Here is a 12,359-nt window from a genome sequence, read left to right as displayed (position 1 = left end):
TTTCCAGTACCCCAGGCAAACACTCTTGGAAAAACTTTACTTACATACAGCTGCTGACCTGCATTGGTGGAGGTGCATTAGCGATACACAGATGAAATGGATCCAGAACAATAAAAAACTCTACATTACGATAAATTCATTCACATATAAGAATAGACCAAATTATTCATTTTTTTTTAAATAAGCATTTGTCATTACCTGATTTGGGTGGGTTTAGAGACTCAGATCAAGAGCATCTAAGAAAACGAAAGTGGTAAAAAGGCATGTGCAGAGAGAAAGGATCACCATCATTTAAGGTCCTCTGAAGCTTTACAATTCAAAATAAAACGAATGCAAAAGGGCTATGTTCTTCTTGCCCACCAGTTTACTGATCAAGCAACAGCATAGAAGAAAGCTCCCTTATCATGCAAAAAAGTCTTGTGGATTCCATCTCACCCCCACCCCCCACCCCCCACCTACCCCACAGCCCACCAGGTGGTTTCTGCCCCAAGTGGCAGGGGCAATGTTTTTGTTTTTGCAGCAAATTATTACAGATTACATCCTACAAAAGGCTCTCGAAAGAGCAAAAACCTGCCAAGGCTAGATTGAATAGGTAACACTATACCATGGAACTATTTCAGATAAATGGACAGAAAAGGGCTAGGTGGTTTCTTTTAATTGTCCTGGCGAGGAAAATCCTTAAGAAGACATGAGGAACATTCGAAAGAAATTTGGGAGCATCCACTTGCCTCTTTAAATTCTGCCTTTAGTACACAATGTCCAAGTGTTGACTGCCACTGAAGTTTCCTCCCACTATGTTTACCCAAGTAAAAAGTCTTGAAAATCTCCTGAAGTCTTACCATCTAAAGAAATGGGGGGAAAAAATCCTTTCATTAAGACTTGTCTTCATAAAACATAGAACTCAAAGTTATACTGCATGTGTGTGTCCACTTTTAGAAGGACATGAACTCTGAAATGTTTTCTAAAGCAATGGTGATGGAACACTATCCAACCCACCTCGACAAACCTTTGTGAGCCAGTTGCCTAGAAATGGTTGGGGAAGGGAATAATCTGTGAGGAAGGAATGGAGCCTAAAAGGAACTGGACACACAATTGACCTCATTAGCTATATTCCAAAGAAATGATCTAATTAAAACGCCATTAACATGACGATATACACACATCTTGTATTTGGTGCTTCTATTTCTAATGAAAAACAATTCCCTCTACTATAAAATAAAAGAAATGGCCTAACTGGACTAAATGATCCCCAAGACTCCAGCTAGCTCTAAACTCTCCGTATTCTGAACTATTCTGCCTAATGTTTAAGTTGTATTCAATGACTTACCTCAGCTGGTAAGTGAACCTCCATAGGCACGTAAGTTGGCCAATAACCCATTGTCAAGATATTCACAGTTAGTTCAATATTCCCAGGAAAATTCTGGTTTTGTATATACTATAAAAATCAACACAATGAAATCTCATGAGAAAAAGACATTAAAGGGCACTGATATTTGTGGTCAATTTAAGAAATTCCAAGGGGTAGCCGGTGGTGCTATAGTGGATAGAGCACAGGCCCTGGAGTCAGAAGGACTCTAGTTCAAATGCAGCCTTAAACATTTACTAGCTGCGTGACTTAAGTCACTTAACCCCAATGGCCTCCCCTCTCCCTGCAAAAGAAATTCCAATTTGATCCTTTAGAAAAAGAAACTACATCCCTCACTTTAAACAACCATATACAATTATCATCGAACCATAAAGATGGTTCCCTTTGCAACAGAGCCCAAATGAATGAGATGTGTAACGATGCCAAAGAGAAGCAGCACCTACTATCACAAAACTTTATTAGAGTTTACCAGGTGTCTATCAAATCATGGTTTTGCCTGGTAGCATTTCAATTTACAAAATGGTAATTTTAGGTGCCATCCTACAATGTACTTTTGTGTTTCATATTATTATAATATTATTATAAACTTCAAATGCAGTACCAATAGAAGCAATCAAACTTGTCATTCAACTGTTCTGATTTTCATGTACTCCTCTTCTGCTCCATTCAGGTCAAAAGCAGGGCTTTTGGTCCAGTCAGGTGCAATGACGCTAAAAGTGTGCCAAGCATCTTTCCCAGTTCAAATTGTTCTCTTTTGTGATTATAGGAGAGTAAGTTTTAAATGCTTTCTAACTCAAACCTATTTTCTTTTCTTAATCCCCACCATGAACCACCCAGAGAATGAAGAAGAGGCCTGTGGGGCCAGTGTAAACTACCTGTTTGAATTGAACCATGATGTCTTTGGATAGCTCCATGTCTTTGAACATTCCTTCCAGTTTGCTGGTGAAAGCAGCTCCACATTCTAGAGAAAAAACATGATATTATGTAGAACATGCCAAAGAGTTGTAAGAATGAAGAATTTCTAGTTCAGAAGGTGCATTACCATAAAATATCCATATCTTCTAAAAATTAAAAGAAAAATAAATGAAGCCAATACTATTAATATAAAGTCCAAATTCTTGATCCCAAAGTAACCATATCTCATATTTGGAAGATCAAATAAAGTAGGACAATTTAAAATAAACCTAAAATAACCCCTCCCACACAACACACACACACTTCCTTTAAATACAAGAATGTACTTGTCTTAGATTGGTATGAAATGCCATATGCCTTGTTTGTCTCATTTCATTTTTCATTAATCCAAACTGCTTAAGAAATTAACCTGAAGTGACAGAAAAAATTGGACAATTTACAGAAAGGTGCAAAACCGAAATTATAGAAAGGCTCGATTTAATTTCCACTGGAATCTCATGCAAATATGAAGAGGAACATTAAGAAGGTGAGAACTATACCATGCTTGAGTTTGGAAAGCATCGACTTCTCAGCATCTACGGATGCACTCTTTCCCACCAACAGTCTCTTGGCTAAATCCTTCTTATAAAAGGCTTCAAAGACATCTTTCCCTGCAACATTTAAAAGCAAAACAGAGAAGAACCTGCGATGAAAAAAGCTGACAAAATGTTCACTAATGACATCATAACTACAAAGTATCACAATTACGTTATTCAAAAATTATCCTGACAGAACAGGAAAAATAGTGGATTTCAAGTCTAGCACTGGAGTTCAAATCTTAGTTTTTCTATTTACTTCATGGATGACCTTAAGTCAGCTCCTTCTCAGGGTGGGACTTATTTTTTTTCTTCTGTAAAAGAAAGGGAGACTAGAAGAATACTAAGATCCTTTCTCACATTAAATTCTACAGACCCAAAGGTTCAGTTACTCCACTAGACATGTGATACTGGTCTGAATAAAGCTCTCACTCCTAAAACATTGATGTGCAAAGTTTAAAAAAATATATTAACATATACTAAAAAAAATAACTTGCATTGTAGGCGACACTCAAATTTTATATAAGCCACAGTTACATTTAGGCTAATATTATAATAGCTAGACTGTGGCTGCCACTAATAAAGTTCATTAATATAAGAATCCAAATGAAAAAAGTGCTCAAAATCTAAACAAAACATTATCTTTGGCCATTCAGCAACAACTTCCTATTTGGTTTGAGTGGCTTGTAATCAACAATTCTCGTTAGAAGGTCAAAACCAAAGCACAAGACAGTTTCACAATGAATCTAAATCAACTTCATAAACTCAATTATAGGAATATGATTCTTACCTCTGCCTCAGCTCAACATCCCTACTAGAACATATCTGACTTTTCTGTTGAGTACTTGCTTTTGAGTGAAAGGAAAAAGTTCCCACCGTTCAGAATCACTCACCATAAATGAAGCGAAATATAATCATGATCTTATCCAACATTTTCTCAAGTTCTTCATCTGTAGCTTCTTTATTTCCTGCACGGAGTTTTGAATCCACGTATTTTGCTTAAAAAAAAAAAAAAAAAGGGGGTGGTGGTGGAAAGGAACATATATTATTTAATGATGTAGAAGAATTGAGTGCGCAAACATCTGCTTATATCCCCAAAATGTGATGATGTATATATAGTATGTGTCTTGGTACGTATGTTTATATGTACATATATACTGCTGCATTTCTGCTGCTACTAGGTAGGAATAGAAGCTGGTTCTTTTTTTTTTTTTTTTTCTTCCTGAGGCTGGGGTTAAGTGACTTGCCCAGGGTCACACAGCTAGGAAGTGTTAAGTGTCTGAGACCAGATTTGAACTCGGGTCCTCCTGAATTCAAGGCTGGTGCTTTATCCACTGCGCCACCTAGCTGCCCCCAGAAGCTGGTTCTTAGAGGTCAATATTGTTTTTCCAGGAAATGAGATATAGGCAGCTGGCTGAGGCTACAGAGAAATTCTGAAGTCATGTGGTTTCTTTTACCTAATGCTAAAAACAGAAAAGGCAAGCTCTGGATGGAACCAAATGTTACAAAGATGCCTTGCTTATTATATGTTATCGTGAAGAAACACACTGTGAATTTTAAGCAACACTCAGGTACCCAAACTGGCAAAACTTTAATTAGTTCGGATAATTATAAATAGCAGTAGCAAAAAAGAGAAATTAGAGACAAACTACAGGGGAGTAACTGAACACATTGTGGTCAGTGAAGAATACAATGGAACATTATTGGGCCAAAGAAATGAGAGATATAAAGAAGTCTAAGAAACAAAGCAAGAACTGCGTGAACTGATGCAGATCAAAGAAAGCAGCCCAAGGAAAATATAGGCAGTGACAATAGTGAAATAAATGAAGATGACAGACTTAAGGCCAAATGCAATGCCCAATGTTGGGCCACAGTCTCATCCTGGAACACTTTTCCTGAAGAGGTATCGGGGAGAAGAGGGGAAGTGAAGAGGTAGGCATGTATTAATTACCCACTGTGTGCCAGGCACTGTGCTAGGTGTTTTGCAAATATTATCTCATTTGGTCCTCACAATGACCTTGGGAGCTGTTATTATGTCTATTTTACAGATGAGGAAAGTGAAGCAGACAGGGTAAAGTGATTTGCTCAGGGTCACACAAGCTAGTAAGAATCCGAGATTAGATTTGAACTCCGGAACATGAGTTTTCCCTGACTCCAGGCCCAGAGCTCCAGCCACCCTGAAACCCTCAGCTAAGAAACAGGAAGCAACAAAAGGTTCTAAATACTCAAGAGTATCACGAAGTTTGCATTCATAAGAACTCCTCAGTCCTGGGCTGTAATTAATCCTCAATAAATTAGAGCAGAAACAGGGTTGGGAAGTACTTAGCACAGCTCAGGGAGAGCAGGCAGGCTGAGAGCAGAAACAAATAACAGCTTAAAGCTGTTAAAGAGAGGACAGAAGCATGAAGTCTGGAGCCATTTAGTATGGGAACAAATGGTCCTACATGTCATTCTAGAAAGCTTCATTGTTCTATTCATTGTTATATACATACAATGAGAGAAAAGTGGAATTCAGCAACCAGAGGCTGGCCTTAGAGCCAGGTGCAGCTAGGATCAAGCCTCATATGGGCTAGATGGCCCTGGGTAAGTCACTGAACCTCCAATGCTCCACTATAGATTAGAGATGACTTACTGATATATACACATAGAGAGAGTTTCCACACCAGGAATTCCCAAAACTAATTAAAAAAAAAAAAAAAAAAAAAAAGCAAGTCGGGTTTAAAAATCAAACAAAACAAAACTAGGGATACAAGGATATCTCGGTGTCCAATGTATGTATGCATGTATATGTATTTGCATGTAGTTGGTCTACCTGCTTGGCAGCTTACACTGGGAAGGAACTTGGCCCAGATACCAAAGTCAATACAGAATATTGGCATGTCTTGAACCCAGGACTTTCAAGGCTGGGAGTGGTGTGGTGTGTGCTATCTAGATAGCTAGCTCAAGATAATAACAATAAACATTGCTAAACAATGTTTAGCAATAAATGTTTATATATTTGTAAAAACTTTACACACATCTCATTTGAACTTCACAACATACTAGCAAGACAGGGAAGTATTATTGTCTTTATTTAACAGCTGGATAAACTGAGGCTGAGAGAAGTTAAGTGGCCTGCCTAGGATTACAGAGTCAATGTGAAACAGGATGTGAGCTCAGGGCTCTCTCACTCCATGTCTACGAGTTACCTAGCTTTTTCTCATGGCAATTTTAACTCTCTCTACTTATGTCTCTTCCTATCTCTCTCACCAACACACATATAGAAAAATATATCTACCAATATGTGTGTATGTGTATATATATATATATATATATATATATATATATATATATATATATATATATATACACACACACACACATATATGTCTATTTTTACATATAAACACATTTTTCCTATCTATAAGTAAAATAAATATTTTTCATCTATATTTTTAAAGCACCTCAGTATTGCACTGAGGATCAAAGGAATTAATACAAATAAAAAGGCGAACAAATTTTGAAGTGCTATAGAAATTCAAGCTATAGCTATACAGAATTTTCCAGCTATACGTCCATGTGTGTATGTGTGTGCATGTATACATACACACACATATAGCATACAAACAGAATTGAGATATACTTAAACATATAAATGACAGATAGATACAAGCACATATATATGTGAAAAAGGAGCTATGTAAAATGAACACTAACACCTGAAACATACGTAGAAACTTGGGAAATGAATGGAGAAAAATGCGTCCATGTGTATATATCAGGTGTGTATAAAACACACTTAGATGAAATGCCTACAAATGGAGACAAACATCTTGATACTAAATTCAGATATTGAGACGTGTATATAGCTACATTGATATGTATAAATCACATAGATGAATGAAGATAGAAACATTTACCTAGAAAGATGACATGTCTACAAATGGGGAAGTAACTATATATATATGAGCATCTAGAAAGGGATGAATTATATGAAGGAATGAAAAAATGGACATATCTTATCTCTACACACATGGATGTAGCTATACGTGTGATATAAGTGAAACAAAAAGAAACTCAGATTTATAAAACTTAGGGACATGAGATATGTATAATGTAGACAAAACAACCAAATTTTACATAGTTAAAAATACAAAAAGGGAAATTATAATAGTGCTGCCAGAATACAAATAAATATAAAAGCTAACCGAATGGAAATGTCTACATGTATGCCTGTGTACACAAAATGTATAGGAAAGGCAATGCATGTACCAACATTTTATGAAATGATATATAAAACTATACATATTTCCGTAAAATATCCAGGAAATATGTGTGAAATAAAATGCATACATTAATCTATATATGAAATGCAAATGAAGATCTGGAGACTTCACTAAGTACCTATATATGTATATATGAATATACACAGAATTAAATACACAAAACATGTGTGCAAGTATGAATAAAAACAAGTTGCATAAGCATGATAAATGTGGAGCTATGTTTAGAAGAATTGCACATGTTTAACCTATATTGGATTACTTGCTGTCTAGGGAAGGGGGGAGGGAGAAAAATTTGGAACGCAAGGCTGAATGTTGAAAACTATCGTTGCTTGTATTTTGGAAATAAAAAGTATAAACAAAAATCAAGTCACATACATCCAGGAATTGACACATCTATATGACAAACATAAACGGAGATGTATGCAGCTACCCAGCTATAGAGGGACATATATATATATATATATATATATATAAATCAAATTCTAGATAAATAAAGCATAAATGAACTGAGGTTACTATACCTGGATATTCACCTAGGTGAATATAAATGAATAGGTGTATAATTTACATAAATAAATGTGAGATGGGGAGCAGCTAGGTGGCGCAGTGGATAGAGCACCAGCCCTGAATTTAGGAGGACCCGAGTTCAAATCTGGTCTCAGACACTTAACACTTCCTAGCTGTGTGACCCTGGGCAAGTCACTTAACCCCAGCCTCATGGAAAAAAGTAAAAAAAAATAATAAAAATAAATGTGAGATGAATATAAATGGAAATAAACATCTATATGTAGAAGTCAAAACATACAAGCCATACATATGAAAAATACACACGTGTATATAAAACAGTATGAAGATGAGGACTTCTGCATAACAATACGAATAAAGATCTATAGAACTACAAATATATGAAATACATTATGCACAAATGGAGATACACACATCAGAATATATATGAAATATGGTTGAACAAATATATAAAAAATATGAAATTCATAAAATGAACAGAAATGTATCTTTCCCCTCTTTTCTCTATATGACACCCATATGAACAGAGAGACATACATTTATACTCTATAAAGATGAAAAGAGGTGCATGTGTATATGTATTGATGAAATGTGTATAAACGAGTAAGACAAATGTACATAAGGACACGTAAAATTAATGGACATTTACATAGATATCTATAATGTTAATAGTTGTATAGAGAAAACAAGGAAAATACATACAAACATTTATATCATGTTATAAGCAAAAACAAAATCTAGAGTGTATCTACATAGATGAAACACACCCATGCAGATACACACATAAAAATAACACAGACGAATGATGATGCATATATCTGCAAAGACATATGCTATGCACACACATAAATACATGGAGACATACACATCCATACATTTACATAAAATGCAGAGGAATAACTAAAGGTCTATAAATCCACATATATATATATATGAAACTCATCTAAATGAACAAATAAAGACACAGATGTGAAATGCATATGAAGAGAAATGTGAGAAATGCCTGAGTGGGCAGAAAGACATCTTTATAGGCACATGAAACTGATTGTAAAGATCTTTATATCCACATATATATATGAAATGCATGATTAGGAGAAGGGGGGAGAGACAGAGAGAAAAGGAAGCATCTGTGTATAAAGATACATAGATGAAACACATGTGAATGAATAGAACTACATGTGAAATATCGCTGTATCTGTTGTGTGTGTCTGCAAAATACATGGGAACCGCTTAATATATGCATGCAAAACACACACATGTATATGAACATTTATCTTTACATGTGAAACAACTATGATGAAAGGAACTATACCTACATAAACAGGTATATGCACATATATACAAAATGCACACACTAAAGGGACATGTCTAACTCAGAAACACAAATGAATGTCTATTGTATTTAAATTAGTGCCCACATGATAGATGAATATATGAATGATTATAGATAAGAAACAAGATTACAGATTTAAAAAAGAAATATATGTTACATATATGAAACAGAGACCTGTGATATCATCAGCATCATCAAAAACTCCCTCCACCAAGGTGTGGTTAGAACCTTCTTTGAAAGGTGGGGATAAGACAAAACTGGCTCTGCATCTTCTCTCTTGTACTGCCTCATGTGTATGTATGCGTTTACAGGGGAATGAACCACAGAAAAACAGCATACATACACAAATAGGGAGAGCCACATTTACTGGCAAATGCCTATGTGGACTGAGAGATATATAGTTATATATTTCTCAAATATATATAGGGATATACAAAAATATATATACTATCAATAATGAATGTATATCTATTTTATATGTACGTATGAAAAACATGTCTATATATGTATGTACAGGTAGGTGGGTATATGTATGCATAAACATACATTCCCATGTCTTCTCTCTCCACCTACAAATGTATTCGTTTTACTTTGCCATCCATCTTCAATTTTTCCTCTATCTCTACCCATTCTGTATATTTATATGCCCACATATATTTTCACAATTATGCCCACATATTCTTTTCATCTAGAAAGCTCCATGTTATCATATATATTTTCATTTCATAGACTTCTTCCCTACATCTCTCTCACAGAAAATCATCAAGATTTCTATACCCTTTTCATACATGGATGTTCCCACTCCATCTTTGAGCACAATAACTGTTAATCAAAATAAAGAGGAATGGTGCAGTGGAAAATTTCGTGTCAGGAAAAGTGGATTCTAGTTTCGGCTTTGCCTGCCCCTTGTTAAACACGTAATCTTCAGGGTAGAGTGGAGATAATCACAATTCTCTCGCCAGCCTCTTTCTCATGTCTTTGAGAGCTAAATGACGCATGCACAAGCCCTTTAAAAACTCTATACCACCGGGCAAATTTAAGGCAAGATGATCATCATCTAAGTGTGCACTTATCAGCTCTAAAATTTCCATAACAACCCCAATTTCGTTCAATTTATCATGATCAGAATGACAGGGATGTAGGCAATGGATTTTGGTCAACTGTTCTGAAGAGTTAACATTATGCCCAGTTAACACTTTAGTTACCAAGACAATTCACTTTGGTGAAAAGCCTTAGTCCTTGATAATGCTGAACAAATGGGGAGTTATTGAACACTGACAAAGCCCTTGCTTCCGTGGACTTCTGAGGTGTACAGGGCTATCTGTCCCTTCACTTAATTATCCAAGATTGCAATTATGCTGACTGCAGAGACACCAGACACTTTAGGATTATGCAAAAGTAAACAGCCTCTGAATGAAGGTCTTTTGCTTGAAGTCCCTAAAAACTTTTTTTTTTTTAAATTCTAAATTCTTGGCAATTTTCAGACAATTGGGGTTGACGGAAGTGAGCTCCAGAGAGTAGAATGTCACTATGATAGGGCCTTTCACAAAATGCTCGAAGTACCTGGTTACCATGAAACAGTTTTTCATAGTTAGGAGCTGAGCCCCAGTCTCTAGTGTGTGTACATGTGGTTTTAAAACAGATAATCAATAGAAACAGCATGAAAACCAGAGAGACCTGCAAAAAGAAAGGCACAAAAAGGAATAGAAAATACCTATGAGTTCAGCAGGCTTGTTTGGTCTTTTGTTAATGAAGGTTTCAAATGCTTCTTTCATAGCATTGACAAACTTTTCATTTTTCAAAAAGCAGACATCAATGATGTGATCAACTTTATCTTTAAAATCCAACAACTCTTGTACCATGGTCTTATCTTTTTCAGGATTAATGACAATAGTGCTGCCAAATGCCTAGAAAAGAAAAAAAATTCAAAGTGAGAAATTACTGGATCTGAATGTTTATCTTCTTAAAGAGAATTTTCATTAGGTTTTTGCTTCTTTAAAATTTTGTGCACACACACACATAACAGAGATATTTGCAAATCGTTTTTTTAATCTAAAAAAAAAAAATGGCATCCCCATCTAGCTATTCTCTTCACTTCAATCCTTCCAAAAACACACCTCACTCATATAGGGTCTCTCTCCTGGCAGATCACAGCCTCTCTAGGCCTTAGATAAGTATGTTATTTAGATTGACAACATTTTGGTGTCCCGACTCTGTAGGACTTAAATCTGGGCTGGGAGGGGAAGAAGGGGAATACTAAAGTATGGTCCTAGGCCTCTTTTCAGCTTTCATGAGAACTGCCAGAACCAGTAGTGGCAGAATCTTTGGGGAGCCAGGATCCCCTCCATGCCATGAGGCAACCAAAAAGAAGAAGCTACAGCTGGCAGACCCAAACACATTACCACATACTAATTCACAGGATATAAGGTATTGAATAGGATATTTTATAAAATTGCTTTTGTAATCAAAATCAGAGTTCATTTCCTTAATATCTTTTTATTTTAAAGAAATAGGCATTAGCATTTGGGGATTTTAGGAAAAGACTGGGGGACAGCTAGATAGTGCAGTGGATACAGCAGCAACCCTAAAGTAAGGAGGACCTTAGACACACATCTTAATTATGTGTGACCCCGGGGCAAGTCACTTACCCCTGAACTGCCTTACCCTCCCAAAATTAAACACATTTATTTTATTTACAAATGAACAAAATAAAAAACTTGGGAAATGGTAGGTGGGGCCCCAACTCACAATCAATTGGACCAAAAAAGAAAATGTTTTCTTCCCCTCTCCACGTTCATTACTACAGCTGTTGCAGCCAGGAGAGGAGAGAAGGAAAGTAATAGCTTTGGCTCTACTTTGGTTCAGGGACAGCCAAACCAAAACACTGATCATTTCCAACTTTCTAGTTCCCAGAGTTTCTAATGTTTTGGACACAAAACGTACTGAAGACCTGTAAATAAAGAGGTCCACACTAGCTGCTTTTACCATATGAGATGAAAAGAAAATCAAATTTGAGTGTGTTAGTACCTTGATGTATTCGATCCAATGCTGTAAAAGAACCTGAACTCCGCTGCGTACTCTACTAAATAGTTGATAGAGCAGAGACAAATCTTGAATACGATTTTCATCCAGAAGATGATTTAAACCTAAACATTTGAAACATTCAAGCATTAAAGAAAGTGAGCAAAACCACCAAGTTTTATTTTGAACACAAGAATCATTAGACATTTTCATGAGCTGCAAGTTATTGTGCTGGCACCATACATTTACTTTGAATTAAAAAAAAAAAAAAAAGGTCACTTTTCCCAGTGAAAACTAATTGATCCCTTGTATTGAGGAGCATCACTAGGTACAAGTAATTCCATAGAGCAGCTTCTCTC

At 35.9% G+C, this 12,359-nt stretch overlaps 1 protein-coding gene across 3 annotated transcripts in view; it reads right to left on the bottom strand.

Moving 5' to 3' along the window:
- CUL4B (cullin 4B) overlaps window positions 1-12,359 on the bottom strand; it is a 64,882-nt gene that overhangs the window by 11,192 nt on the left and 41,331 nt on the right. For all 3 annotated transcript variants that reach the window (XM_074278241.1, XM_074278240.1, XM_074278242.1), the window contains 7 exons: window positions 12,007-12,125; window positions 10,694-10,886; window positions 3,750-3,854; window positions 2,821-2,931; window positions 2,242-2,327; window positions 1,328-1,435; window positions 729-842 (listed from right to left, as the gene is read on the bottom strand). In XM_074278241.1, the coding sequence (XP_074134342.1) occupies window positions 729-842; window positions 1,328-1,435; window positions 2,242-2,327; window positions 2,821-2,931; window positions 3,750-3,854; window positions 10,694-10,886; window positions 12,007-12,125 (836 nt within the window). The remainder of the gene's footprint in view (window positions 1-728; window positions 843-1,327; window positions 1,436-2,241; window positions 2,328-2,820; window positions 2,932-3,749; window positions 3,855-10,693; window positions 10,887-12,006; window positions 12,126-12,359) is intronic.

This window comes from Sminthopsis crassicaudata, chromosome X (assembly GCF_048593235.1).
Source record: "Sminthopsis crassicaudata isolate SCR6 chromosome X, ASM4859323v1, whole genome shotgun sequence".
Taxonomy (NCBI): Eukaryota; Metazoa; Chordata; class Mammalia; order Dasyuromorphia; family Dasyuridae; genus Sminthopsis; species Sminthopsis crassicaudata.
Note: the sequence above shows the minus strand (reverse complement) of the source record. Positions and strands in the feature narration are given on the sequence as shown.